Below are 26,934 nucleotides of genomic sequence, written 5' to 3' on the forward strand. Positions count from 1 at the left end.
TGAAAATGTTTGGCAAGAATACCCACCTTCCTAAAGATATTTGCTTATGCAAAACCCCTTTCTATTATCTCAAGCTGTCTATTAAATCTTGAAACTTACACCATTTTGGCAGATAACTCAGTTTGCATTGTACTGGCGCAAACACGCATCCACCATGTTCCTCAGAAAGTGGTTGTAGCTTTCAACCACGAAGGGACTCGAACCCTCAATCTTCTGATTCGAAGTCAGACGCCTTGTCCATTAGGCCACGTGGTCGCATAAAAATGGACATTTACAATTCACCAGTGCCATGGTTTTGCTACTAAGTAGGAGAGCTTTAACCTTAGTGACAAAGGCAGACTGTATAGCCTGCCAGTTAGTTTCTGTGGAGAGGAATAACTAGAAATGAAAGACAGCCCATTTTGCATTTAACAGTTAGTGGAATTAATGCCCATATTCTGCATTTCTTTCTGCAGAGCAACATACTTCCTAATATTTTGAACTTTGCATCAGAACATGAATAGTACACTGCAGCAATTTATTAAATTACTGTAGCTGGCCAGTATGGGGATCGAACCCATGACCTTGGCGTTATTAGCACCACGCTCTAACCATCTGAGCTAACCGGCCTACTTTTTAGGCATTTAAACAAAATTCCTTCCAAACGTAGACCGGGACAAAACGTACATATTTGGACCAGTTTTAGATGGTCAATCGGGTGTGACCAGGTACCAGCTTGGCGTTGGTGGAGGAGAGATAGCTTAATTGGTATATTGCTGACTTTACATGTGAAAATGTTTGGCAAGAATACCCACCTTCCTAAAGATATTTGCTTATGCAAAACCCCTTTCTATTATCTCAAGCTGTGTATTAAATCTTGAAACTTACACCATTTTGGCAGATAACTCAGTTTGCATTGTACTGACGCAAACACGCATCCACCATGTTCCTCAGAAAGTGGTTGTAGCTTTCAACCACTAAGGGACTCGAACCCTCAATCTTCTGATTCGAAGTCAGACGCCTTGTCCATTAGGCCACGTGGTCGCATAAAAATGGACATTTACAATTCAGCAGTGCCATGGTTTTGCTGTTAAGTAGAAGAGTGCTCTACCTTATTCAAAAAGGCAGACTGTATAGCTGGCCAGTTAGTTTCTGTGGAGAGGAATAACTAGAGATGAAAGACAGCCCATTTTGCATTTAACAGTTAGTGGAATTAATGCCCACATTCTGCATTTGTTTCTGCAAAGCAACATACTTCCTATTATTTCAAACTTTGTACCAGAACATGAAACGTACACTGCAGCTGAAGACTACATACTGAATGTGGCCAGTATGGGGATCGAACCCATGACCTTGGCGTTATTAGCACCACGCTCTAACCATCTGAGCTAACCGGCCTACTTGTTATGCTTTTAAACAAAATTCCTTCCAAACGTAGACCGGGACAAAACGTACATATTTGGACCAGTTTTAGATGGTCAATCAGGTGTGACCAGGTACCAGGTCAGCGTTGGTGGAGGAGAGATAGCTTAATTGGTATATTGCTGACTTTACATGTGAAAATGTTTGGCAAGAATACCCACCTTCCTAAAGATATTTGCTTATGCAAAACCCCTTTCTATTATCTCAAGCTGTCTATTAAATCTTGAAACTTACACCATTTTGGCAGATAACTCAGTTTGCATTGTACTGGCGCAAACACGCATCCACCATGTTCCTCAGAAAGTGGTTGTAGCTTTCAACCACGAAGGGACTCGAACCCTCAATCTTCTGATTCGAAGTCAGACGCCTTGTCCATTAGGCCACGTGGTCGCATAAAAATGGACATTTACAATTCACCAGTGCCATGGTTTTGCTACTAAGTAGGAGAGCTTTAACTTTAGTGACAAAGGCAGACTGTATAGCCTGCCAGTTAGTTTCTGTGGAGAGGAATAACTAGAAATGAAAGACAGCCCATTTTGCATTTAACAGTTAGTGGAATTAATGCCCATATTCTGCATTTCTTTCTGCAGAGCAACATACTTCCTAATATTTTGAACTTTGCATCAGAACATGAATAGTACACTGCAGCAATTTATTAAATTACTGTAGCTGGCCAGTATGGGGATCGAACCCATGACCTTGGCGTTATTAGCACCACGCTCTAACCATCTGAGCTAACCGGCCTACTTTTTAGGCATTTAAACAAAATTCCTTCCAAACGTAGACCGGGACAAAACGTACATATTTGGACCAGTTTTAGATGGTCAATCGGGTGTGACCAGGTACCAGCTTGGCGTTGGTGGAGGAGAGATAGCTTAATTGGTATATTGCTGACTTTACATGTGAAAATGTTTGGCAAGAATACCCACCTTCCTAAAGATATTTGCTTATGCAAAACCCCTTTCTATTATCTCAAGCTGTGTATTAAATCTTGAAACTTACACCATTTTGGCAGATAACTCAGTTTGCATTGTACTGACGCAAACACGCATCCACCATGTTCCTCAGAAAGTGGTTGTAGCTTTCAACCACTAAGGGACTCGAACCCTCAATCTTCTGATTCGAAGTCAGACGCCTTGTCCATTAGGCCACGTGGTCGCATAAAAATGGACATTTACAATTCAGCAGTGCCATGGTTTTGCTGTTAAGTAGAAGAGTGCTCTACCTTATTCAAAAAGGCAGACTGTATAGCTGGCCAGTTAGTTTCTGTGGAGAGGAATAACTAGAGATGAAAGACAGCCCATTTTGCATTTAACAGTTAGTGGAATTAATGCCCACATTCTGCATTTGTTTCTGCAAAGCAACATACTTCCTATTATTTCAAACTTTGTACCAGAACATGAAACGTACACTGCAGCTGAAGACTACATACTGAATGTGGCCAGTATGGGGATCGAACCCATGACCTTGGCGTTATTAGCACCACGCTCTAACCATCTGAGCTAACCGGCCTACTTGTTATGCTTTTAAACAAAATTCCTTCCAAACGTAGACCGGGACAAAACGTACATATTTGGACCAGTTTTAGATGGTCAATCAGGTGTGACCAGGTACCAGGTCAGCGTTGGTGGAGGAGAGATAGCTTAATTGGTATATTGCTGACTTTACATGTGAAAATGTTTGGCAAGAATACCCACCTTCCTAAAGATATTTGCTTATGCAAAACCCCTTTCTATTATCTCAAGCTGTGTATTAAATCTTGAAACTTACACCATTTTGGCAGATAGCTCAGTTTGCATTGTACTGACGCCAACACGCATCCACCACGTTCCTCAGAAAGTGGCTGTAGCTTTCAACCATGAAGGGACTCGAACCCTCAATCTTCTGATCCGAAGCCTTGTCCATTAGGCCACGTGGTCGCATAAAAATGGACATTTACAATTCACCAGTGCCATGGTTTTGCTACTAAGTAGGAGAGCTTTAACCTTAGTGACAAAGGCAGACTGTATAGCCTGCCAGTTAGTTTCTGTGGAGAGGAATAAGTAGAAATGAAAGACAGCCCATTTTGCATTTAACAGTTAGTGGAATTAATGCCCACATTCTGCGAAGCAACATACTTCCTATTATTTCAAACTTTGTACCAGAACATGAAACGTACACTGCAGCTGAAGACTAAATACTGAATGTGGCCAGTATGGGGATCGAACCCATGACCTTGGCTTTATTAGCACCACGCTCTAACTATCTGAGCTAACCAGCCTACTTTTTATGCTTTTAAACAAAATTCCTTCCAAACGTAGACCGGGACAAAACGTACATATTTGGACCAGTTTTAGATGGTCAATCAGGTGTGACCAGGTACCAGCTTGGCGGTGGTGGAGGAGAGATAGCTTTATTGGTATATTGCTGACTTTACATGTGAAAATGTTTGGCAAGAATACCCACCTTCCTAAAGATATTTGCTCATGCAAAACCCCTTTCTATTATCTCAAGCTGTGTATTAAATCTTGAAACTTACACCATTTTGGCAGATAGCTCAGTTTGCATTGTACTGACGCAAACACGCATCCACCACGTTCCTCAGAAAGTGGCTGTAACTTTCAACCACGAAGGGACTCGAACCCTCAATCTTCTGATCCGAAGCCTTGTCCATTAGGCCACGTGGTCGCATAAAAATGGACATTTACAATTCACCAGTGCCATGGTTTTGCTACTAAGTAGGAGAGCTTTAACCTTAGTGACAAAGGCAGACTGTATAGCTGGCCAGTTAGTTTCTGTGGAGAGGAATAACTAGAAATGAAAGACAGCCCATTTTGCATTTAACAATTAGTGGAATTAATGCCCATATTCTGCATTTCTTTCTGCGGAGCAACATACTTCCTAATATTTTGAACTTTGTATCAGAACATGAATAGTACACTGCAGCAATTTATTAAATTACTGTAGCTGGCCAGTATGGGGATGGAACCCATGACCTTGGCGTTATTAGCACCACGCTCTAACCATCTGAGCTAACCGGCCTACTTTTTAGGCTTTTAAACAAAATTCCTTCCAAACGTAGACCGGGACAAAACGTTCATATTTGGTCCAGTTTTAGATGGTCAATCAGGTGTGACCAGGTACCAGGTCAGCGTTGGTGGAGGAGAGATAGCTTAATTGGTATATTGCTGACTTTACATGTGAAAATGTTTGGCAAGAATACCCACCTTCCTAAAGATATTTGCTCATGCAAAACCCCTTTCTATTATCTCAAGCTGTGTATTAAATCTTGAAACTTACACCATTTTGGCAGATAGCTCAGTTTGCATTGCACTGAAGCAAACACGCATCCACCACGTTCCTCAGAAAGTGGCTGTAGCTTTCAACCACGAAGGGACTCGAACCCTCAATCTTCTGATCCGAAGCCTTGTCCATTAGGCCACGTGGTCGCATAAAAATGGACATTTACAATTCACCAGTGCCATGGTTTTGCTACTAAGTAGGAGAGCTTTAACCTTAGTGACAAAGGCAGACTGTATAGCTGGCCAGTTAGTTTCTGTGGAGAGGAATAACTAGAAATGAAAGACAGCCCATTTTGCATTTAACAATTAGTGGAATTAATGCCCATATTCTGCATTTCTTTCTGCGGAGCAACATACTTCCTAATATTTTGAACTTTGTATCAGAACATGAATAGTACACTGCAGCAATTTATTAAATTACTGTAGCTGGCCAGTATGGGGATGGAACCCATGACCTTGGCGTTATTAGCACCACGCTCTAACCATCTGAGCTAACCGGACTACTTTTTAGGCTTTTAAACAAAATTCCTTCCAAACGTAGACCGGGACAAAACGTTCATATTTGGTCCAGTTTTAGATGGTCAATCAGGTGTGACCAGGTACCAGGTCAGCGTTGGTGGAGGAGAGATAGCTTAATTGGTATATTGCTGACTTTACATGTGAAAATGTTTGGCAAGAATACCCACCTTCCTAAAGATATTTGCTTATGCAAAACCCCTTTCTATTATCTCAAGCTGTGTATTAAATCGTGAAACTTACACCATTTTGGCAGATAACTCAGTTTGCATTGTACTGACGCAAACACGCATCCACCATGTTCCTCAGAAAGTGGTTGTAGCTTTCAACCACGAAGGGACTCGGACCCTCAATCTTCTGATCCGAAGCCTTGTCCATTAGGCCACGTGGTCGCATAAAAATGGACATTTACAATTCACCAGTGCCATTGTTTTGCTACTAAGTAGGAGATCTTTAACCTTAGTGACAAAGGCAGACTGTATAGCCTGCCAGTTAGTTTCTGTGGAGAGGAATAACTAGAGATGAAAGACAGCCCATTTTGCATTTAACAGTTAGTGGAATTAATGCCCACATTCTGCATTTGTTTCTGCAAAGCAACATACTTCCTATTATTTCAAACTTTGTACCAGAACATGAAGCGTACACTGCAGCTGAAGACTACATACTGAATGTGGCCAGTATGGGGATCGAACCCATGACCTTGGCGTTATTAGCACCACGCTCTAACCATCTGAGCTAACCGGCCTACTTGTTATGCTTTTAAACAAAATTCCTTCCAAACGTAGACCGGGACAAAACGTACATATTTGGACCAGTTTTAGATGGTCAATCAGGTGTGACCAGGTACCAGGTCAGCGTTGGTGGAGGAGAGATAGCTTAATTGGTATATTGCTGACTTTACATGTGAAAATGTTTGGCAAGAATACCCACTTTCCTAAAGATATTTGCTTATGCAAAACCCCTTTTTATTATCTCAAGCTGTGTATTAAATCTTGAAACTTACACCATTTTGGCAGAGAGCTCAGTTTGTATTGTACTGACGCAAACACACATCCACCATGTTCCTCAGAAAGTGGCTGTAGCTTTAAACCACGAAGGGACTCGAACCCTCAATCTTCTGATCCGAAGTCAGACGCCTTGTCCATTAGGCCACTTGGTCGCATAAAAATGGACATTTACAATTCAGCAGTGCCATGGTTTTGCTGTTAAGTAGAAGAGTGCTCTACCTTATTCAAAAAGGCAGACTGTATAGCTGGCCAGTTAGTTTCTGTGGAGAGGAATAACTAGAGATGAAAGACAGCCCATTTTGCATTTAACAGTTAGTGGAATTAATGCCCACATTCTGCATTTGTTTCTGCAAAGCAACATACTTCCTATTATTTCAAACTTTGTACCAGAACATGAAACGTACACTGCAGCTGAAGACTACATACTGAATGTGGCCAGTATGGGGATCGAACCCATGACCTTGGCGTTATTAGCACCACGCTCTAACCATCTGAGCTAACCGGCCTACTTGTTATGCTTTTAAACAAAATTCCTTCCAAACGTAGACCGGGACAAAACGTACATATTTGGACTAGTTTTAGATGGTCAATCAGGTGTGACCAGGTACCAGCTTGGCGTTGGTGGAGGAGAGATAGCTTAATTGGTATATTGCTGACTTTACATGTGAAAATGTTTGGCAAGAATACCCACCTTCCTAAAGATATTTGCTTATGCAAAACCCCTTTCTATTATCTCAAGCTGTGTATTAAATCTTGAAACTTACACCATTTTGGCAGATAGCTCAGTTTGCATTGTACTGACGCCAACACGCATCCACCACGTTCCTCAGAAAGTGGCTGTAGCTTTCAACCATGAAGGGACTCGAACCCTCAATCTTCTGATCCGAAGCCTTGTCCATTAGGCCACGTGGTCGCATAAAAATGGACATTTACAATTCACCAGTGCCATGGTTTTGCTACTAAGTAGGAGAGCTTTAACCTTAGTGACAAAGGCAGACTGTATAGCCTGCCAGTTAGTTTCTGTGGAGAGGAATAAGTAGAAATGAAAGACAGCCCATTTTGCATTTAACAGTTAGTGGAATTAATGCCCACATTCTGCGAAGCAACATACTTCCTATTATTTCAAACTTTGTACCAGAACATGAAACGTACACTGCAGCTGAAGACTAAATACTGAATGTGGCCAGTATGGGGATCGAACCCATGACCTTGGCTTTATTAGCACCACGCTCTAACTATCTGAGCTAACCAGCCTACTTTTTATGCTTTTAAACAAAATTCCTTCCAAACGTAGACCGGGACAAAACGTACATATTTGGACCAGTTTTAGATGGTCAATCAGGTGTGACCAGGTACCAGCTTGGCGGTGGTGGAGGAGAGATAGCTTTATTGGTATATTGCTGACTTTACATGTGAAAATGTTTGGCAAGAATACCCACCTTCCTAAAGATATTTGCTCATGCAAAACCCCTTTCTATTATCTCAAGCTGTGTATTAAATCTTGAAACTTACACCATTTTGGCAGATAGCTCAGTTTGCATTGTACTGACGCAAACACGCATCCACCACGTTCCTCAGAAAGTGGCTGTAGCTTTCAACCACGAAGGGACTCGAACCCTCAATCTTCTGATCCGAAGCCTTGTCCATTAGGCCACGTGGTCGCATAAAAATGGACATTTACAATTCACCAGTGCCATGGTTTTGCTACTAAGTAGGAGATCTTTAACCTTAGTGACAAAGGCAGACTGTATAGCCTGCCAGTTAGTTTCTGTGGAGAGGAATAACTAGAAATGAAAGACAGCCCATTTTGCATTTAACAGTTAGTGGAATTAATGCCCATATTCTGCATTTTTTTCTGCGGAGCAACATACTTCCTATTATTTCAAACTTTGTACCAGAACATGAAACATACACTGCAGCTGAAGACTAAATACTGAATGTGGCCAGTATGGGGATCGAACCCATGACCTTGGCTTTATTAGCACCACGCTCTAACTATCTGAGCTAACCAGCCTACTTTTTATGCTTTTAAACAAAATTCCTTCCAAACGTAGACCGGGACAAAACGTACATATTTGGACCAGTTTTAGATGGTCAATCAGGTGTGACCAGGTACCAGCTTGGCGGTGGTGGAGGAGAGATAGCTTTATTGGTATATTGCTGACTTTACATGTGAAAATGTTTGGCAAGAATACCCACCTTCCTAAAGATATTTGCTCATGCAAAACCCCTTTCTATTATCTCAAGCTGTGTATTAAATCTTGAAACTTACACCATTTTGGCAGATAGCTCAGTTTGCATTGTACTGACGCAAACACGCATCCACCACGTTCCTCAGAAAGTGGCTGTAGCTTTCAACCACGAAGGGACTCGAACCCTCAATCTTCTGATCCGAAGCCTTGTCCATTAGGCCACGTGGTCGCATAAAAATGGACATTTACAATTCACCAGTGCCATGGTTTTGCTACTAAGTAGGAGATCTTTAACCTTAGTGACAAAGGCAGACTGTATAGCCTGCCAGTTAGTTTCTGTGGAGAGGAATAACTAGAAATGAAAGACAGCCCATTTTGCATTTAACAGTTAGTGGAATTAATGCCCATATTCTGCATTTTTTTCTGCGGAGCAACATACTTCCTATTATTTCAAACTTTGTACCAGAACATGAAACATACACTGCAGCTGAAGACTAAATACTGAATGTGGCCAGTATGGGGATCGAACCCATGACCTTGGCGTTATTAGCACCACGCTCTAACCATCTGAGCTAACCGGCCTACTTTTTAGGCTTTTAAACAAAATTCCTTCCAAACGTAGACCGGGACAAAACGTACATATTTGGACCAGTTTTATATGGTCAATCAAGTGTGACCAGGTACCAGCTTGGCGCTGGTGGAGGAGAGATAGCTTAATTGGTTAATTGCTGACTTTACATGTGAAAATGTTTGGCAAGAATACCCACCTTCCTAAAGATATTTGCTTATGCAAAACCCCTTTCTATTATCTCAAGCTGTGTATTAAATCTTGAAACTTACACCATTTTGGCAGAGAGCTCAGTTTGTATTGTACTGACGCAAACACACATCCACCATGTTCCCCAGAAAGTGGCTGTAGCTAGTGATGTTACGTGCTGTGCCGAGGCTTCGGAGCGTGTGTCGAGTAATCCAGGAAGTTTCCTGCAATGCGCGTATCGAGGCTTGTATCGTTTTAGACCAATTACGTCATTGATGACATCCGAAGCCTCGCTGCCCGGCCGTACCGCCCACTGGTTCATGAAGTGTTTCAGATCTTCACTGGTTAAACCAATGCCGCTTTCCAGAAGTGACACAGAACACTAATATTAACCCTCCTGCAATTATTATATTATATTACACTACACTACAATACAATTATTAACTTAGGATTGGTTTGCACACATAAGATGAATTACTCACAAAACAATTACAGTTTATTATACATTTATCTTATATACTCATAATATACTTACTAAATAGACATTTTATTAAATATGATATATATATATATCATATATATAAATTGATTACATGGTAATAGATTTTTTTTCATTGTTTATAGTCATTCCCAACAGCCTTTACTGGCGCAAAATACAGTATATCACAGATCTGTGTTCCCAGTAGACCACAACCAGCACTGATCCCAGTAGAGCACTTACACTTACACACCAAAAACTGACAAACTGACAATAACCTGATATTTTCAGGTGGATTTTCATTTAATTCTCACTGTGCAATATCATTTTCCACTTGTGCAATTTTGTTAATAGTCTGTTTATTGTCAATACAGTATAGACTCCTATTTTTATACTTGGTTCATATTTTGTTACACTTTGTTTAGCTCTTTTTTACTGTGTTAGCTTATGCATCTTGTTTTTTGCACTATCCCCTTTGCTGCTGTACACTGCAGATTTCCCCACTGCGGGACTAATAAAGGAATATCTTATTTTATCACATGGTTAAGATCATATTTGTCTGTTTTACACTCTTTGACCACCAGGTGGTTTCGTGAGCACATGAAGTCTCGAGCAATGAACTCTTTTCCGAACCAATTTGCTGGACAGCTTCAAAGCTTCATGAGGCTTCATCTCGCCATCACTAGCTGTAGCTTTAAACCACGAAGGTACTCGAACCCTCAATCTTCTGATCCGAAGTCAGACGCCTTGTTCCTTAGGCCACGTGGTCGCATAAAAATGGACATTTACAATTCAGCAGTGCCATGGTTTTGCTGTTAAGTAGAAGAGTGCTCTACCTTATTCAAAAAGGCAGACTGTATAGCTGGCCAGTTAGTTTCTGTGGAGAGGAATAACTAGAGATGAAAGACAGCCCATTTTGCATTTAACAGCTAGTGGAATTAATGCCCACATTCTGCGAAGCAACATACTTCCTATTATTTCAAACTTTGTACCAGAACATGAAACATACACTGCAGCTGAAGACTAAATACTGAATGTGGCCAGTATGGGGATCAAACCCATGACCTTGGCGTTATTAGCACCACGCTCTAACCATCTGAGCTAACCGGCCTACTTGTTATGCTTTTAAATAAAATTCCTTCCAAACGTAGACCGGGACAAAACGTACATATTTGGACCAGTTTTAGATGGTCAATCAGGTGTGACCAGGTACCAGGTTGGCGTTGGTGGAGGAGAGATAGCTTAATTGGTATATTACTGGCAAGAATACCCACCTTCCTAAAGATATTTGCTTATGCAAAACCCCTTTCTATTATCTCAAGCTGTGTATTAAATCTTGAAATTTACACCATTTTGGCAGAGCGCTCAGTTTGCATTGTACTGACGCAAACACGCATCCACCATGTTCCTCAGAAAGTGGCTGTAGCTTTAAACCACGAAGGGACTCGAACCCTCAATCTTCTGATCCGAAGTCAGACGCCTTGTCCATTAGGCCACGTGGTCACATAAAATTAGACTTTTGTAATTCAGCAGTGCCATGGTTTTGCTGCTATGTAGGAGAGTGCTAACCTTAGTCTAAAAGGTAGACTGTAGAGCTGGCCAGTTACTTTCTGTGGAGAGGAATAGCTATAAATGAAAGACAGCCCATTTTGCGTTTAAGAGTTAGTGGAATTAATGCCCACATTCTGCATTTATTTCTGCGGAGCAACATACTTCCTATTATTTCGAACTTTGTATCAGAACATGAAACGTACACAGCAGCTGCATCAATTTGTTAAAATACTAATGCTGGCCTGTATGGCGATCGAACCCATGACCTTGGCGTTATTAGCACCATGCTCTAACCATCTGAGCTAACCGGCCTACTTTTGTTGCTCTTTAACAAAATTTCTTCAAAAGGTAGACTGGGACAAAACGTGCATCCTTGGATCAGTTAAAGGTGGTCAATCAGGTGCAACCATGTACCAACTTGGCGTTTGTGGATGAGAGATAGCTTAAATGGTGAAAATTTGTGGCAATAATTCCCACCTTCCTAAGGATATTTGTTTGTGCAGAGCAAAATTATCTCAAGCTGTGTATTAAATCTTGAAACTTACACCATTTTGGTAGAGGGTTCAGTTTGCATTGCATTTGTCAAACACGCCTCCACCATGTTTCTCAGAAAGAGGCTAGAGCTTTCAACCACGAAGGACCTCGAACACTCAATCTTCTTATTTGAAGTCCATCGCCTTGTCCATTAGGCCACATGGGCCCCTAGAATTTGAGCTTTACAATTGGCCATGGTTTTGGTGCTAAGTAGGAGAGTGCTAACCTTAGTCTAAAAGGCAGACTGTATAGCTGCCCAGTTAGTTTCTATGGAGAGGAATAATTATAAATGAAATACAGCCCATTTTGCATTTAAGAGTTAGTAGAACTAATGTCCACATTCTGCATTTGTTTCTGCGGAGCAACACACTTCCTATTTTTTCAAAGTTTTATCAGAACATGAAACGTACACTGCAGCAATTTGTTAAATTACTGTAGCTGGCCAGTATGGGGATCTAACCCATGACCTTGGCGTTATTAGCACCACGCTCTAACCATCTGAGCTAACCGGCCTACTTGTTATGCTTCTAAAACAAAATTCGTTCCAAATGTAGACCGGGACAAAACGTACATATTTGGACCAGTTTTGGATGGTCAATTAGGTGTGACCTTAGTGTTGGTGGAGGAGAGATAACTTAAATGGTAGACAGCTGACTTCACATGTGAATGTTTGGGAATCCCGAAAGCCAGTTGTATCAGAACAAAAAACACTACAGCTGAAGACACATTGATTTGTAAAATTACTGCTACTGGCCAGTATGGGGATAGAACCCATGATCTTGGCGTTATCAGAAACACACAACTGGATCAGCTTCGGATGGAAAGCTGAAGACAGCTGGTGGCCAGTACGGGGATTGACCCATGACCATGGCATTATCAGCACCACACCATTTGAACTGACAGATAGCTTAAATGGTAGACTGCTGACTTCACATGTGAATGTTAGTGGAATTAATGCCCACCTTTCTCAAAATATTTGTTTGTGCAGACCAAAACCCTTTCTGTTATCTCAAACTTTTTTAATTTTTTGAGTATTAGTGGCAATGAGTTTTGTTTGCATTGTGCTCAAGTAGGAAGCAAATATGCCTGTTAAATAGTATTGATGGCCAGTATGGGGATTGAATCCATCACCTTGGCGTTGGCCTGATTAAGATTTTGTTTTTAAACAACATTTGTTCCAAACTTAAACTGGGACACATTGTACATAAGTGGACCAATTTTGGATGGTCAATCACATTTGACCACATACCAACTTGGCATTGGTCGAGGAGAGATAGTTTAATCGTGGTGCTTAAAACAACAAGATAGTGTGTTTGATTTTTGTGGGATGTATCGAAGGTTGCATTGTGAGAGTAGTTTAGCCTTTTAGTTTTGTGGTTGCATTTTTCTTTTATAAATTAATCCCTCAGATCTCTCCATTATTTGCACCCACTGGTATATACACTAAAGTCTGAGCAACCCTGTACCTTCTATATGCCAAGTGATAATTCCTCTTTTTTTTGTAGGCAGGGTATTCCTCCCTTGTTTTAAAGGTCAAAACAGCTTATTTGCTTCAGATAGTTAAGATTCGGATGTGGTGAAGTGAAGGGATAACACTCTGTGAAATCCCCTTTTGTTATTCATTCCTTCCTTTTATATAATAGTTAATAGAGCATCGTGCTGACGCAAGCTGGGGAGTTGTGAACCAATGTGTGGTGCCTCTGACTCTGTGTCTGTGAGTCATCGTGTCACCTACTGTGATCGGGTTGTAAGGTCAAAAGAACAGCAAACCGTTGTTGTGACAGCTAATAATATACGAGTTGAGGCTTGTTTGAGTGTGTCTTTGTGTACGTGCAGGTGTGCTGTGGAGCTGTGCACATGCTGCTTTAGAAATACTAATAATAATCAGCTAGGGAAAATCGATATCAGGAAACATGCAGCCAGCGCTTTGGTTATTAATTCAATTAGTATCTAGGTCAGTATGGCAGTCTGTCAAAGTATAGAAATATATGATCGACCAAGTAAACATGAGTGAAAAAGGTAGACAGGAGCTGTTTCTCATTTCCAGATTTTGTGCCTCCTTGTCTTGTGCTTCAGAAAACGATGTCAGCGCTCCATCTTGAAGAAAATCCCAATTCCTAAAATGCATCTCGAGGAGTGAGGAGGCTTGCCGGAGGAGCTATAAGTGAGGATACACCTGTGTATTCTTTGCGGAAACCTTCTACTGATCCAACACGCCTCCTTATTTGGTATCAGTTATTGATTGGAAGCTACAGCCGATCGGACTGATCTTATACCTGTAAACCAAAGTGAAGACAGATCACAGATTAAATGTTTCATATTTCAGTTGTCTCCTGACCATCTAGTTAAATTATGTGTTAATTGTAGGACTGAACAACAAACGCACCATGTTGATGATAAAGTGTTCAGGCAGCAATAGGACCTGCAGTATCTCTTCTTCTCGCTTCAGCTGATGCTGAAAAGACGCCTCATTTTCGCTGAAAACATATTTCCTTGTTTCCTCTCTCCTCGCATCCCTTATCGCCTCCTCCGCTCGCATCTTAGGTGGGAGGGACTGAGACGCGAGGAGAGGAGGCGAGGAAAGGAATCGAGAATGTACAAACTGGGAAATGGAACCTAGTGTCTGAGCAAGTGAACAAGCGAGTGTTTGAGGGAGCAACTGGGCAAGTAAGTGATTGAGTGAACAAACAAAAATGTGAGGGTTAAAATGCTAATCTATTCAGGTCAAAATTACTGGGACTGGGAGCAGGGACACTACTAATTTGACATTTAAAGTATAAGTTTAACAGACTGGTAAGTGTAAAACAAGTTCTCAGTTTGTTGTGTTTCCTCCAGTTTGGATAAGCAGATTGTGTCTTTAGATCATGATTATATTTGGATGCTTGGCAACATTGTTTGATTAACAAGTGACATGTCCATATCACTGCAGGTGTCATAACTTTTTTACATTTAAAGCCTAAAAGTAGACTACTTTAAAAGTCGGTAGACAGTGTTGGGAAGTTTATTTTTAAGGAGTCTTACAGGATAATACTTCCAAACATCTATCAAGCTCACAGTTCTGGCCTTGCTCACTTTCAAAACATGTTCTGCACTTAAAAATCTGTCCTTGCAACTCTTCAGTCTTAAATGATAACTTTATTCAATCTATTTTTCACCCTGGACCCTAGTTTCCCATGTTTTTGTGTCTAAGTGACTAATGGGGAGAACGCTGCAGCCGCTAGCTACTAAACGAACTGTAATGTAATCATTTGGGGCAACCTGGTACCGTCAGTTTACGTCCACTAAAAGTGCTCAGATTGTTATTTTAAGTGTCTGACAGCATTATGGAAAGGACCCTACAGAGAAATTATACATTTTTCTTACCTTTCCGTTTGTCATTGCGTCATGTGACTTGTTGCCAGAAGAGACGACGGTGGAAACATGAGTGAGAGAGGAGAGAGAAGTGCCGGTGTTGTCAGAGTTTGTTGTGTTGGATTACAGAAAGTTTAGTGTTATCTAAAAGATTTTCAATGTCACGGATGAATATTTAGATGATTTCTACAATGTGGAGGCGACGCAAGATTTCAGAACGAGACTTCTCTGAGGGAGACACACAATAACAAACAGACCGGATCAAGTGAATCCGAAGAAAAAGGTTTCATTTCTTTCTAGGGTCCTTTCCACAATGTTGTCAGACACTGACGAATAACAATCTGAGCCTGTCAGTGGCAAAAACAAGCACTTTAAGTGGACGTAAACTGACGGTGCCAGGTTGCCCCAAATGATTACATTATAGCTCGTTTAGCAGCTGCAGTTTTCTCGCTTAGACACAAAACCATGGGAAAAGAGGGTCCAGGTAGAAAAATAAGAAAGTTATCCTTTACCTTGTAAATTAATTAGCACTCAAATTTGATTTGTGCTCCTTTAATTTTTTTGTTTTTTGATAATAATGTCTCAAAACTGACACTGACCCATACCTGTTCACTTATTGTAAACCGCTGTGGATTAGAACCTGAGCTCAAGTGTCTAAAATAGAACAGCAGCTGGAAAATAATAGGTTGTAAATGAAAAGAAAGAGCCTGTGAGATAGGGCGAAGAGTATAAGTGCGATGAAGTGGGAGAAGGAAAGAGTAGTAGCTAACGTCCGGAGTGGCTGTGGCGAGTGCTGAGTGGGTGGGGTGGTGGTGGAGGAGGAGGAGGAGAAGAGCTGAAGCTGGAGCTAGTGGTCTCAGCCTCCTTCTCAGAATTATCCCTCAGTGACGCAGGCTCCTCCACTCACATCCTGGCAGCTGCTCCCTGCCTGGTTACAGCGCTCCCGGGCCTGTCCAATAACATTCATGTTCATTTCCGCTTTAATGCATGGCTTTCCCCCAATGGGTTTACCAATACAGCTCCATTTAGGCTCATTAGTACGTGTTCACTTACCGTTTGTGTTTTCATCTAATCTATGCACTAGTGGGACCGCACTGTCGCACACACACTGGATCTCCTTTCTTTTGATGAAGAGAAGCTGTGAAGGAAAATAAGCCATTATTCTTACTCCGCTTGTCTCAGGCATTGTTCTTATGAGACATAATAGAGCATGGGAGTGACGACATACAGACGGAGTGCACCAAAATACACCGGATGCTCGAGAGATACAGTAGCTGAATGGCCTTCAGTGTTTTTATATTAGTTCTCTTAAAGTACTGTAGCATTATAGTAATGATATAAATCTCTTTTAGGGAGGGTACAGGGGGTCTTTAGGAGGAGATAGCAGGTCAGCAGTAGATGTCACATGGAAGTGGTGTACATCATCTGAAAGCTGGGAACCTGACGATTAATGTAGAGATGCAGCTCAGCACTGTGTGTCAAGTATTGTAAATGAGAATTAATTCTCAGTTGACTGGTTAAATAAAGGTCAAATAAATAAATAAATAAATAAAGTTGTTCTAGTCATAAATCAGAAATAAAAAAAATTATTAATGAATGAATGAATGAATTAATTAATTTAAATAAATTGTGAAAGTGTATAAGGGTTTAGAACATTATGATCAAAGTAAATGATGGTCATTCCCATGCTCTATTATGTCTCATAAGTTGATGCAGCAATTTTTGGGTTGATACCATTTCTTACACAGATTTGGTGCTAAATTTAACCATTTTTTACCTATCTAGAATTGATAAAAAATTATCAATAATCCCTCCAAAATACCACATTAAGACACCAAGGAACATGATAGAGGAACATCATAGAAAATGCCATGCTGTGATTTGGTATAAAAAACGTTTGACATTTGGAGATTTCTTCAAGAATTTAATTTTTCTGTGATTGAATGGTGAGCACTTCTGTTCTGGAAACTGCTCAGAAACCCCATTATTGTCAATCCACCTAGGAAAACCATCCATCCTCTGAATGCCCTAGGTCTCTAGTTTGTGGCTGTAAAGTTTCATGAGGATGTGATTATCTTAGACGTCACCGCAGGTCATTTTATACAGTGAGGCCAAGTTTTAAAAAATGGTCTCACTAAAGTGAAATGGCTACTATGGGGACTAACATCATCACACATGAATACAGTTGGGCTCATTGGATCCACAAGAGTCTCTGCTTTACAGTGATACCCCAATTTATGTAATTCCAAGACTGTTTAGGGACCCCAATATGCAGAAATATTCAAACACACCATTTTCAGAATAGGCGAAGTAAGAAATAGAAATTTGTACTGCATTCAAAAAACTGCATGGCTTTTGCCCCAAACTGCATGTGATTATCATAAAGTGGGCATGTCTGTAAAGGGGAGACTCGTAGGTACCCATAGAATCAATTTTCTTTCACATATCTTATGGTCAGAGATCAAGGGACCACTTTGAAAATCGCCAGACCAGTTTTTCCTCTCTAACATTTAGTGAAATTGGTGGCGTTAAAACAAATTTGCAATGTCACCTGTAGTGATATGGGATCCGCCATGTCTGTGTTTATTTACTCATTTACTTACTTCAGAAATAAATAATTTGACACAAAAATGGTCCGCCAGAGTCCAACATCAGAACTGTGCCCATAGCAACGGTCTGCTATACATAGCAACGGTCTGCTACACATAGCAACGGTCTGCTACACATAGCAACGGTCTGCTACACATAGCAACGGTCTGCTATAAAGAAATACAGACCGTAGAAGGCTGTGATTGACCAATCAGAATCGAGTATTCAACAAAGCCATGTAATAAAGAGATATAATACAGACTGAAACATGGCAGTACCGCTGCAGAAAATGAGGTCATGTTCTCTCAAATATTTCTGGGAAATAATTATTGGAGAGGTTAAACGACATGAAGCGGAGTTTAGATTCTGTGACTGCATACATGATACACAATTTAGACTGATATTATAAAGTAAACATTTAAAACTGTAACTGTTTTTCAGCAAGCAAGACTACGAGTCAACTGCCATGCTGGCAGCTTTGTGAGTCTGTGGTGCTTTAGGCAAAATGCTTAAGAGGTAAAACCTCACGAGAGTGAAACGAGTTATTCGTCATGTCATTCTGACATATTTTATGAACATGTCCTTTTATGGAAACCACTGCCATACGTCGTCATGCAAAATGACACCACACAAAAGGCTATTAAGTTACTAGTTTCTGAGGGTTTTAAGGGGACTTCCAAAGCCACATTATTGGTATCCAACCCATTCATCTGCCTAAGTACTTTGAGGAAAAAAAAGGCTTTCACTAAGGGACATTCCAGAGAGTATCTTCTCCCTTACAGCCCATTCATGAAATCGGAGTTGCCTCCCTGAGGCCATGAGACACGATGACCACCAACAACAAGTAACATTGTAATATGTTTCCATGATGGCTGTAATTATTTTGTTTATTCATGGGACTAAATCTAAATTAATTAAGTGAAAATGAGATGAATTCAACTGCAAAACTGCATGTCAACCAAAAGTAGCTTCAGTACACGGAGTGAGGGATATATGTGCATCATTATTTAAGAAGGAAATAGAGGTTGTGGACAGATTTTGGTTGGAACTGACAAAGCCTTCTTTGAGACTATCTGTTAAAGGAAAATGATTACGTCCACATCCACCACAGCTGCATTTAACAATCCCATCTTGGTTGTACATTCTTAATAGATGCTCATTTGCTGTCATGGCAACCGCCAATGTCTTACTGCGAAAAAAACAAGAAACATGTACTGGAAGAACTCAGTGCCCCTTTGCCCCATAGAGACAGATTGTTTGTTTAGACACTAGTAGGATAAAAATGGAGATACTCCAACTGGCTGTACAGGAAGAAAAAATACCCTCCTCCTCCTCCGCTCTCAATCATCATAGTATTCTTCTTTATGCTCTCAACTCAGACCTTAAGTAGCCTACCTTTAATGTTGAAACACGCACAACCTGCAAAATCTCCAAGTCAGTCACAAAGACCAGGAGCAGTGGACAAGCAAACATTGAATATAGGACTCGTTCTTTTGAAATAATCAGATTGCATAGGCCTGTTCTAGTACCCTCCACATGCATGAATGTAGTCAATTCACTTAAAATCTACAATGTTGACATGTAGCCTACATTCAGATGAGTGTGAAACTCTTTTAAAAAGGCAGACGTTACCAAACATTGTCTGTTTAGGTACAGTTTTCTTTACCAAAATACGTTTATTGGTGCTATTAGGTGTGTGATTAAGTGTGCTCTTAGTATACTTCTTTTTAACTGAAAATAAGAGAGTATGCTTTAATTTTACTTTTTATGTACTCGTCAGAGATATACTTAACAAAATTATACTTTTGATATGAATCAATTCATCAAGAATTTTCTACGTTTTTGCATTATCCGTTCAACGAGACATGCGAGAAAAACTAATTTTATTTATTTATTCTTTTTAATCTCATCACAAAACATCATGTCAAATAGCAAAAAGAGCAAGTCTCTTTATGTAATGCATAAATAAATCAAGTACTATAAGTTTAAGAAAACTTACAAGTAGTTGAAGTAAAAACTATTAAACTAGTAGTTTATCGAGAGTGTACTTTAAAGTGTACTTTCATGAACTAAAAAGTGGGCTGCAAGTATATAACTAGTAAACTAACAGTATACCTATAAGTTCTCTTGCAGAATAGTTCACTTCATAGTATTGTTGTTTTACAAAATACAACTTAGATGTAAACTAGTTGTGTACGCAAACACTTCATAAAACAAACCTGAAGTATACTACTTTTTCGTAAGGGGATCAACACATAACATTCTGATGTAGAAGATATACCTACTTCACACACCCTACTGGTGATGTCTTAATGCTATGGGGGGAAAGACACAATTTCTTTTCCAAGGTTTTATGACTATTTCACCTCAATTTTAAGGCACCTCAAGTCCACAGTGCATCGAGAGCCTGACTTGTAGCCTGCTTCTGGATGTGACAGTTCCATATCTCCTATGTCTCTACTGACCGATTTGCCTACTATATCCCTAATGACAAAAGTGATTGTGTACACATAACTGAAGTCTACCTACTCTTATTAATAATAATAATAATAATAATAATAATAATAATAATAATAATAATAATACACTTTATTTAGACAGCACTTTTCAAATAGCAGTTTTGAAAAGTGTGAAGCACTAAGTGCTTCACAGTTAATAATAAAATACACGAGAGTACACAGCATGAAAACATATACAATTTATAAAACGGATAACAGATACTCAGCAATAAAAGCAATATATGTATATATATATATATATATATATAAAAACTGAATTAAAAGACAAATAAAACCAAAAAACAAAGGATTTGCAAGCAACAAACTTATTGAAAAACGCCACACACGGCCTCCCCTTTGTTTTTAGCTCAGACCGTGGGATATTTAATAGCAATTGGTCTGAAGATCTGAGTAATCTTGATGCAGAGTATTGGGTTATGAGTTCAGAAATGTAAGCTAAATATGATAAAAAAATTCAAAAATAAATAAGTGATGAATGCATTCTGCAGAAAAGGGCTTGTTTTAGGCTACAGGCAGGAAATTGTAAAACATGCAAAGAAGACCTGAAAGGACAAACACAAGGCTTTATGGCTGAAAACGATATTAATTTTGGTGTTTTTTTGATTTGTGACTCCAGACCAACACACACAAGGTCCGCAACTTTGGTGTCATCCTGGACTCCACCCTCTTATTTGATTCACACATCAAATCCCTCACTAAATCTGCCTTCTACCACCTCAAAAACATTTCCCGACTCCGGCCATCACTCTCCGACTCCGTGGCAGAGACCCTTCATTCACGCCTTCATCACCTCCCGTATGGACTACTGTAATGGCTCCAGTAGCCTATGTCCAGAACTCGGCTGCCAGAGTTCTCACCTGCACTAGGCCCTGCATGGCAGCACATCACCCCTACACTCATCCACCTTCACTGGCTTCCAATCAAGTCCCGCATCAACTATAAACTCCTCATTCTCACATACAAATCCCTCCATGCCCCTCAGTACCTAACCGACCTTCTCAACCCCTACACCCCATCCCGGAAACTTCGATCCTCTGACACTGGTCTGCTCTCCACCCCCCGACACCCGGCTGAGAACATTCGGCGACAGAGCCTTCAGCGTCGCGGCCCCCACAATCTGGAACTCTCTCCCTCCTGAAATAAGAAATACTTCATCCCTGGTCACTTTCAAAAAACACCTCAAGCTCCACCTGTTCATCAAGGCCTGTGACCTCTGACTCTTCCTACACATCACTCTTTTAATTACTTAGCTATAGTTTCTCCTCTGTGTTATTTATTAGTATGATTTTGTGTGCCCCCCTTTGTAAAGCGTCCTTGGGTTTCTGAAAGGCGCAATATAAGTCCAATTTATAATTATTATTATAGAAGATCTGAGTAATCTTGATGCAGAGTATTGGGTTATGAGTTCAGAAATGTAAGCTAAATATAATAAAAAAAGATAAGATAAATAAGTGATGGATGCATTCTGCAGAAAAGGGCTTGTTTTAGGGCTGCAGGCAGGAAATTGCAAAACATGCAAATAAGACCTAAAAAGGACAAAAACAAGGTTGTATGGCTGAAAACGTTATGAATGTTGGTGTTTTTTGATTTGTGACTCTCTGACCAACACACATAATGCTGCTCAGCTGAACTGCTCCTTTAAGAGGACCCGGAAGTGCTTTGTTAAACCGGATGTACAGACTTCCCAATGTGACTTACCCCCTCGACTACTAGCACTGTTGTGTTCCTCTGCTGTCTTCATCTGCTGGGTTAAAGTCTACAACATGTTTCTTACCACCGCAAATTGTGAGTATTTAATGTATGTAGTTATTTTAACCGTCGCATGCAGGGCTGTCTCAAACGGAGGAAACATTAAGTCAGTTTGCTGACCTCCATGAAGCCAGCTGTTAACTCTGTTAGTCAACATGAGCTAACTGTCCTTTAGCCAGTGTGTCTGGTCTGCTGAGCATTCATCATATCAAACTGCCTGATTTTAATACTTATCCTCTCATCTTTTTTCATCACTCAGTGGCCAAAGCAAAATCAAAGTAAGTGGAAGTCACTGGGATTATTAAAATAAATCAAACACTGTGTAACTTGCAGATATTCAGTTCCTGTAAAGTGTATTATTGTTGTTTATCCATCAGGACCATCCTGGTTCAGATGATGAGCGCTGCAGGAACAGGCTACTTCTTCAACACGAAGAGGAGCCGACTCAGAGAGAAGATGGTGCTGCGCAAACATGATCCACTGGGTAAGATATTAATAACCACATGCTTATATGCAGCTCTGCAGATGTCACATGTACACACTCTAAAACCCTTTATTTATTTATCTTTTTAATAATATGTTTATTGGGTTTTCTTATTTTCACAAACACAACAATAATAATAATAATAAACAAACAAACACTGGTACAGCTCAGATCAAAACATGTATATAGGAGGTCATAGGAATAGGATATATGAGTTCATGTTCAAGAGACTCCTTGTGAGATAATGGAGGAGAGATCAGGTCCAATATAATTCAGATAGGGCTGACAGATATTGTGGAACTGATCTATTTTGGCATGTAGAATATTTGTAAGATATTCCAAAGGGACCATCTCAAATATGACTTTACGCCAGCCTTGAGCAGAGGCTTTCTTATCACTAATCCACTGTAATAATATAGTTTTTCTAGCAGCAAATGTAAGAATGTTATATAAACTTTTGTTGGCTGCAGTAGTTATATTTGTACCTGGGATTCCTAAAATCAAAGACATTGGATTCATTTCTAAATCCTTATCAAATATCTTTTCCATTTCACATAATATTTCAGACCAGTACTTCTGTAATTTATGACACGACCAAAGGCAATGGGTTAAGGTACCTATTTTGGTTTTACATTTGAGACACTAAAGCCCTTTTATTAAGCATTAGTCTGTGCTGGAGGCTGTTTCAGTGTAGATCACTTCAAATGAATCGATCACTGGGACAACAACCTCCATATTGAGAAACCTTAAAGTTAGACTTATTTCAGTCAGTGGAAAAAATACTATTTTGGTGACATGAGTAATAGTACAATTACATTGTAATACACAAGAAGTTGGCATTGGAAATGTCTGCATTCAGACTGTTGGGTCGCTTTAAAGCACAATATCAAAAGTGTTGCGTATTTATTCATTTGTTGTATGGTGTAGTAAAGGTTTGATGGGGCAAACCACTAAAGTGGATAACTACATAATGTGATAATTTTTGTGATGAATAACATAATGTCATAAGTCACTACCATGGACCATGAATCTGGTAAGGTTATAATGGTATTTTAACCAGCATATTACAGTACATAAGTGTCTGTATATGTATTTTGTTGTAACCTTATAGGATTCCAGTTCAAATGGCATGATGCACTGTAATGTATTATAACAATGTCTCATCAAAATTCTTATATATGTAAATATATATATCCCAGTGGTAAATACAATAACCTGATACTTGATATGAACTTTAGGAGTTATTTGTTGGAAGTAAGAAAATTGATGACAACAATTCCAGTCAATTAGCATTTTACAAAAGTTTACCGGGACAGTTTTCTTTCTAAATCATATTGGCTGCAAGCTCCAATATTATGCATAAAAAATGCATGCCCATTAGGGCTGTCAATCAATTAAAATATTTAATAATATTTAATCGCAATTAACCGCATGATTGTCCATAGTTAATTGCAATTAATCACAAATTAATCCTTTTTTTATTCCACATTTTTTATCTGTTCAAAATGTACCTTAAAGGAGGATTTGTCAAGTATTTAATACTCTTATCAACATGCGTGTGGGCAGATATGCTGCTTTATAGTCTCCTCCTCCTAGTCTCATATGGTGTCTTCATTCTTGCTTTAAAACTGAGCCCGCTACAAATTAGAAAACGCAAGTTGCGTTACTCTGTTAAAGAAATTATTGCCGTTAAAACAAATTTGCGTCAACACGTTATTATCGCGTTAACTTAGTCTTTGCATTGTTTTTATTTCATCCAGACCCTGTCACTTCTATTCAAAATCTACCTTCTTGTCTTTGCAGTGAACAAGCACGTCCTTTTCTTCGAGAAGAGGAAGATCCGATCGATTTAACAAAGCACCAAAACACATGGACAACATAAACCTGCTCGGTTTAAACAGACTCTTTTTATTGTCGTGGATTATACAAGGTGTTTCGTCAGTAAACATTTGTGTTCGGCTCGCTGACGTGCTGTCAGAGGATTTCTTCCGGGATCCGTCAAAAGGCCTCTACTCTCCCCGCTGCACCAATTCAGCATGATGAAAAACCCCGGCAGTCTTGACTACCACCATTTAAAACAAGAAACTCATGTGAAATACTGATGTTATTCATTGGAGGCTATTATACAGTAATCATTGATTAAGATTCAGTCAAGTGTTTGAATGCAAATATACATTTAAATGAGGTACCTGTAATACAATAATTTGTGAAATATGATCTATTTGGCTAATTAAATACATTAAGGTAATTATGTGCAGTACAAGCTAAGTGTTAAGATGTTTGTCAGTTATTAAACTGTTCAAAGCTTTTAAGATTTTCTGTTGTAAATTGGCTTGTCATCACATAACTGTTGTATTGGCAGTGAAATTGAAGACATGGATCAGCTTTATATTAAAAATAACATTGGTTACATCATTAACAATCCTCAGTAGTGTCATAATATTGCTCATTCTTTGATTTCTCAAAAGCAGCTCATTTCATGTGACCCAGGTCAATAAGATCCAGCCTTGGTCCATTAACACTGGCGTCTACTCGCTGATCCGCCGCTCTCAGAACAGTTCAGCCGGCAGGTCCTTTCTGGAGGGGTAAGATATCTGCGTGCCAACAGCCTGCACGCTCACTCCCGCCACCTGATTGGCTCTGCGGGCCATCTCCTCCAGAGGCATTGTGGGATAATGAGCCATGTAAAATGCCAGCGCTCCAATAAAGCTGTCTCCAGCACCCTGTGAAGAAAACAATATTACAAGAATGCTTTATTAAAACAAATCCACCTGTGGTTCCAACTGTTCCACTGTGTAATCCTACAGCCGCGCTCCACTCTACTCAGCAGAATCATAAAATGTGAGTAGGCTGCAGCGAGCGTATGTGAGGAGCAACAAGACAAACAAGTGAATCCATGTAAACATGATATGACTCATCTCAAAGCTTTACTGTTTTAAAATGATTCATACTGTGTTTTGAAGAGTGAAGAGGAAATGTGAAAACACATTTTTCAATTCAATTTGAATTTAAAAAATTCAATAACCAGTCAACAGTAGGGGGTGCTATGGCATTTTGTTAGCTGGTTTTCCCAAGCTGCTGAAGTCTCAACTACTTTCAGATGAGTTACTGAACTGTTACTGTGCGTGTGTGAAAGTGTGTCTCCGTCAGCTCTTTCAGAGAAACATCTGTATTACGGGTATTACTCATAATGCCAGCAGAATGAGAAATTAGATGTAAACATCTTAAATGCATAATGATGTTACATGCAATCTTTTTTATATTTAGAAAAGCAGAGTATTTTTCACCCAACTAGAAAGAAAGACCAAAAGTGTTCAGTGCATTATCTCTTCAAATAATTTGAAAAAAATAAATAAAAATACTGCTACCTGTGACATTCTACTGTATGATAAAAGCAACACATTTGGCACAGATGTAGGTTTATATGTTATGAAAAGATATAGATATCGGGGCGCTGCAAATTTGGCCCCTGAGAGCCATGGCAGCAATTTTGCCCCCAGTAACCCGCCTCCTCAGTTCTTGTATCATGCTGTAAACCGGCCACCGTTTTCTATGTTATACAACTATATACATTATTTATTTTTTTAAAAACAACAAAATAAATACAAAATATACAAAAAGTGCTTGATATCGGTGCGCTGCAAATTTGGCCCCCGAAATGGCAGCCAAATAGGTGCTTAATATTCCTAATTGTTGCAGAAAACTGATTTTATGACTCTTGTTGATTTCCAAGGTGATTAGATCAGATGTCAGAAGATCACAGACATGTTTTTTTTCCCTCTTTATTTTTTAAGGGAGCTTTTTAAAAGTTTATAACCTGGGAAAAATGTGCAAACCAAATAATAGGAGCATGGTCACTTCAGGGTGAAACTTCACCCCCTTGCCTTCATGACAGAATGACAATCAATACAACTGTTAAACGGCAACATTTTCAGCAGTCCATCGGTGCATTTCTCTTTTTATTAGCTGTACAACTGCCAGAGATATCGCCGGATAAAGTTCAGGATTGCCGGTAACCTCAAGTCACAGATCACATGAGAACTGTTTAGTTTAGTGGGTATAGGTGCTTTAGGTTCACACGACAATGTTTTATTTTTGCAACGGCCTTAAAAATCTGAGCAAGGGAGCTGATATTTGTCTGGTCTCTAACCTGTGACCAAGCCGACTTGGTTGAACCTGTAAGGAAACTAAGATCCTGTCGGAAGAGCTCACAGGGTCACCGAGACACACGAGCTAATCCACCACGGCAACGTACCAACTCCAATAGGATTCGATTTTTTTTTTTTTTTTAAATTTTATATGCCATAGCACTTACTTGTTTATTTTTTGTATTTATTATTTTGTATAAATTTAATTTTTTGTTATTTTTTAAAAACAATGTATATAGTTGTATAACATAGAAAACGGCGGTTGGTTTACAGCATGATACAAGATACTGAGGAGGCGGGTTACTGGGGTCAAAATGGCCCTCAGGTGTCAAATTTGCACCCTTTTCATTACATATATCATATCACATCTGTACCAA

At 39.6% G+C, this 26,934-nt stretch overlaps 2 protein-coding genes and 21 non-coding genes across 26 annotated transcripts in view; 1 reads left to right on the forward strand and 22 right to left on the reverse strand.

Annotated features, from left to right (window-relative positions):
- Positions 1-182: 182 nt before the first annotated feature.
- trnar-ucg (transfer RNA arginine (anticodon UCG)) lies at positions 183-255 on the reverse strand. Its single transcript has one exon. It is a non-coding gene; the product is annotated as a tRNA-Arg (tRNA).
- Positions 256-535: 280 nt separating this feature from the next.
- Positions 536-609, reverse strand: trnai-aau (transfer RNA isoleucine (anticodon AAU)). The gene has a single exon. It is a non-coding gene; the product is annotated as a tRNA-Ile (tRNA).
- A 341-nt stretch (positions 610-950) lies between these two features.
- Positions 951-1,023, reverse strand: trnar-ucg (transfer RNA arginine (anticodon UCG)). The gene has a single exon. It is a non-coding gene; the product is annotated as a tRNA-Arg (tRNA).
- A 280-nt stretch (positions 1,024-1,303) lies between these two features.
- Positions 1,304-1,377, reverse strand: trnai-aau (transfer RNA isoleucine (anticodon AAU)). Its single transcript has one exon. It is a non-coding gene; the product is annotated as a tRNA-Ile (tRNA).
- A 341-nt stretch (positions 1,378-1,718) lies between these two features.
- On the reverse strand, positions 1,719-1,791 carry trnar-ucg (transfer RNA arginine (anticodon UCG)). The gene has a single exon. It is a non-coding gene; the product is annotated as a tRNA-Arg (tRNA).
- Positions 1,792-2,071: 280 nt separating this feature from the next.
- Positions 2,072-2,145, reverse strand: trnai-aau (transfer RNA isoleucine (anticodon AAU)). The gene has a single exon. It is a non-coding gene; the product is annotated as a tRNA-Ile (tRNA).
- Positions 2,146-2,486: 341 nt separating this feature from the next.
- Positions 2,487-2,559, reverse strand: trnar-ucg (transfer RNA arginine (anticodon UCG)). The gene has a single exon. It is a non-coding gene; the product is annotated as a tRNA-Arg (tRNA).
- A 280-nt stretch (positions 2,560-2,839) lies between these two features.
- Positions 2,840-2,913, reverse strand: trnai-aau (transfer RNA isoleucine (anticodon AAU)). The gene has a single exon. It is a non-coding gene; the product is annotated as a tRNA-Ile (tRNA).
- A 674-nt stretch (positions 2,914-3,587) lies between these two features.
- Positions 3,588-3,661, reverse strand: trnai-aau (transfer RNA isoleucine (anticodon AAU)). The gene has a single exon. It is a non-coding gene; the product is annotated as a tRNA-Ile (tRNA).
- A 687-nt stretch (positions 3,662-4,348) lies between these two features.
- trnai-aau (transfer RNA isoleucine (anticodon AAU)) lies at positions 4,349-4,422 on the reverse strand. The gene has a single exon. It is a non-coding gene; the product is annotated as a tRNA-Ile (tRNA).
- A 687-nt stretch (positions 4,423-5,109) lies between these two features.
- trnai-aau (transfer RNA isoleucine (anticodon AAU)) lies at positions 5,110-5,183 on the reverse strand. Its single transcript has one exon. It is a non-coding gene; the product is annotated as a tRNA-Ile (tRNA).
- A 686-nt stretch (positions 5,184-5,869) lies between these two features.
- trnai-aau (transfer RNA isoleucine (anticodon AAU)) lies at positions 5,870-5,943 on the reverse strand. Its single transcript has one exon. It is a non-coding gene; the product is annotated as a tRNA-Ile (tRNA).
- Positions 5,944-6,284: 341 nt separating this feature from the next.
- Positions 6,285-6,357, reverse strand: trnar-ucg (transfer RNA arginine (anticodon UCG)). The gene has a single exon. It is a non-coding gene; the product is annotated as a tRNA-Arg (tRNA).
- A 280-nt stretch (positions 6,358-6,637) lies between these two features.
- On the reverse strand, positions 6,638-6,711 carry trnai-aau (transfer RNA isoleucine (anticodon AAU)). The gene has a single exon. It is a non-coding gene; the product is annotated as a tRNA-Ile (tRNA).
- A 674-nt stretch (positions 6,712-7,385) lies between these two features.
- trnai-aau (transfer RNA isoleucine (anticodon AAU)) lies at positions 7,386-7,459 on the reverse strand. Its single transcript has one exon. It is a non-coding gene; the product is annotated as a tRNA-Ile (tRNA).
- A 686-nt stretch (positions 7,460-8,145) lies between these two features.
- On the reverse strand, positions 8,146-8,219 carry trnai-aau (transfer RNA isoleucine (anticodon AAU)). Its single transcript has one exon. It is a non-coding gene; the product is annotated as a tRNA-Ile (tRNA).
- A 686-nt stretch (positions 8,220-8,905) lies between these two features.
- Positions 8,906-8,979, reverse strand: trnai-aau (transfer RNA isoleucine (anticodon AAU)). The gene has a single exon. It is a non-coding gene; the product is annotated as a tRNA-Ile (tRNA).
- A 1,690-nt stretch (positions 8,980-10,669) lies between these two features.
- On the reverse strand, positions 10,670-10,743 carry trnai-aau (transfer RNA isoleucine (anticodon AAU)). The gene has a single exon. It is a non-coding gene; the product is annotated as a tRNA-Ile (tRNA).
- A 319-nt stretch (positions 10,744-11,062) lies between these two features.
- trnar-ucg (transfer RNA arginine (anticodon UCG)) lies at positions 11,063-11,135 on the reverse strand. The gene has a single exon. It is a non-coding gene; the product is annotated as a tRNA-Arg (tRNA).
- Positions 11,136-11,421: 286 nt separating this feature from the next.
- trnai-aau (transfer RNA isoleucine (anticodon AAU)) lies at positions 11,422-11,495 on the reverse strand. Its single transcript has one exon. It is a non-coding gene; the product is annotated as a tRNA-Ile (tRNA).
- Positions 11,496-12,156: 661 nt separating this feature from the next.
- trnai-aau (transfer RNA isoleucine (anticodon AAU)) lies at positions 12,157-12,230 on the reverse strand. Its single transcript has one exon. It is a non-coding gene; the product is annotated as a tRNA-Ile (tRNA).
- Positions 12,231-21,823: 9,593 nt separating this feature from the next.
- On the forward strand, positions 21,824-24,831 carry mrpl33 (mitochondrial ribosomal protein L33). Its single transcript, XM_074660957.1, has 4 exons — positions 21,824-21,961; positions 22,185-22,203; positions 22,303-22,409; positions 24,213-24,831. Exons 1-4 carry the CDS (start codon positions 21,940-21,942, stop codon positions 24,260-24,262), a joined length of 198 nt encoding a protein of 65 aa, XP_074517058.1. The 5' UTR covers positions 21,824-21,939; the 3' UTR covers positions 24,263-24,831.
- A 14-nt stretch (positions 24,832-24,845) lies between these two features.
- The window catches only part of rbks (ribokinase), a 95,878-nt gene continuing 93,789 nt past the window's right edge, over positions 24,846-26,934 (reverse strand). For all 4 annotated transcript variants that reach the window (XM_074660952.1, XM_074660949.1, XM_074660950.1 and 1 more), the window contains one exon: positions 24,846-25,132. In XM_074660952.1, coding sequence (XP_074517053.1) covers positions 24,959-25,132 — 174 coding nt within the window. In that variant the 3' untranslated portion in view covers positions 24,846-24,958. The remainder of the gene's footprint in view (positions 25,133-26,934) is intronic.

Source organism: Sebastes fasciatus, chromosome 15 (genome assembly GCF_043250625.1).
Source record: "Sebastes fasciatus isolate fSebFas1 chromosome 15, fSebFas1.pri, whole genome shotgun sequence".
Lineage (NCBI taxonomy): Eukaryota > Metazoa > Chordata > Actinopteri > Perciformes > Sebastidae > Sebastes > Sebastes fasciatus.

Coding starts and splice junctions, on each gene's coding strand:
- mrpl33 (XM_074660957.1), top strand. CDS start 21,940: ATGTTTCTTACCACCGCAAATT. Junction 22,410..24,212: donor GCGCAAACATGATCCACTGG/GTAAGATATTAA, acceptor TTGTCTTTGCAG/TGAACAAGCACGTCCTTTTC.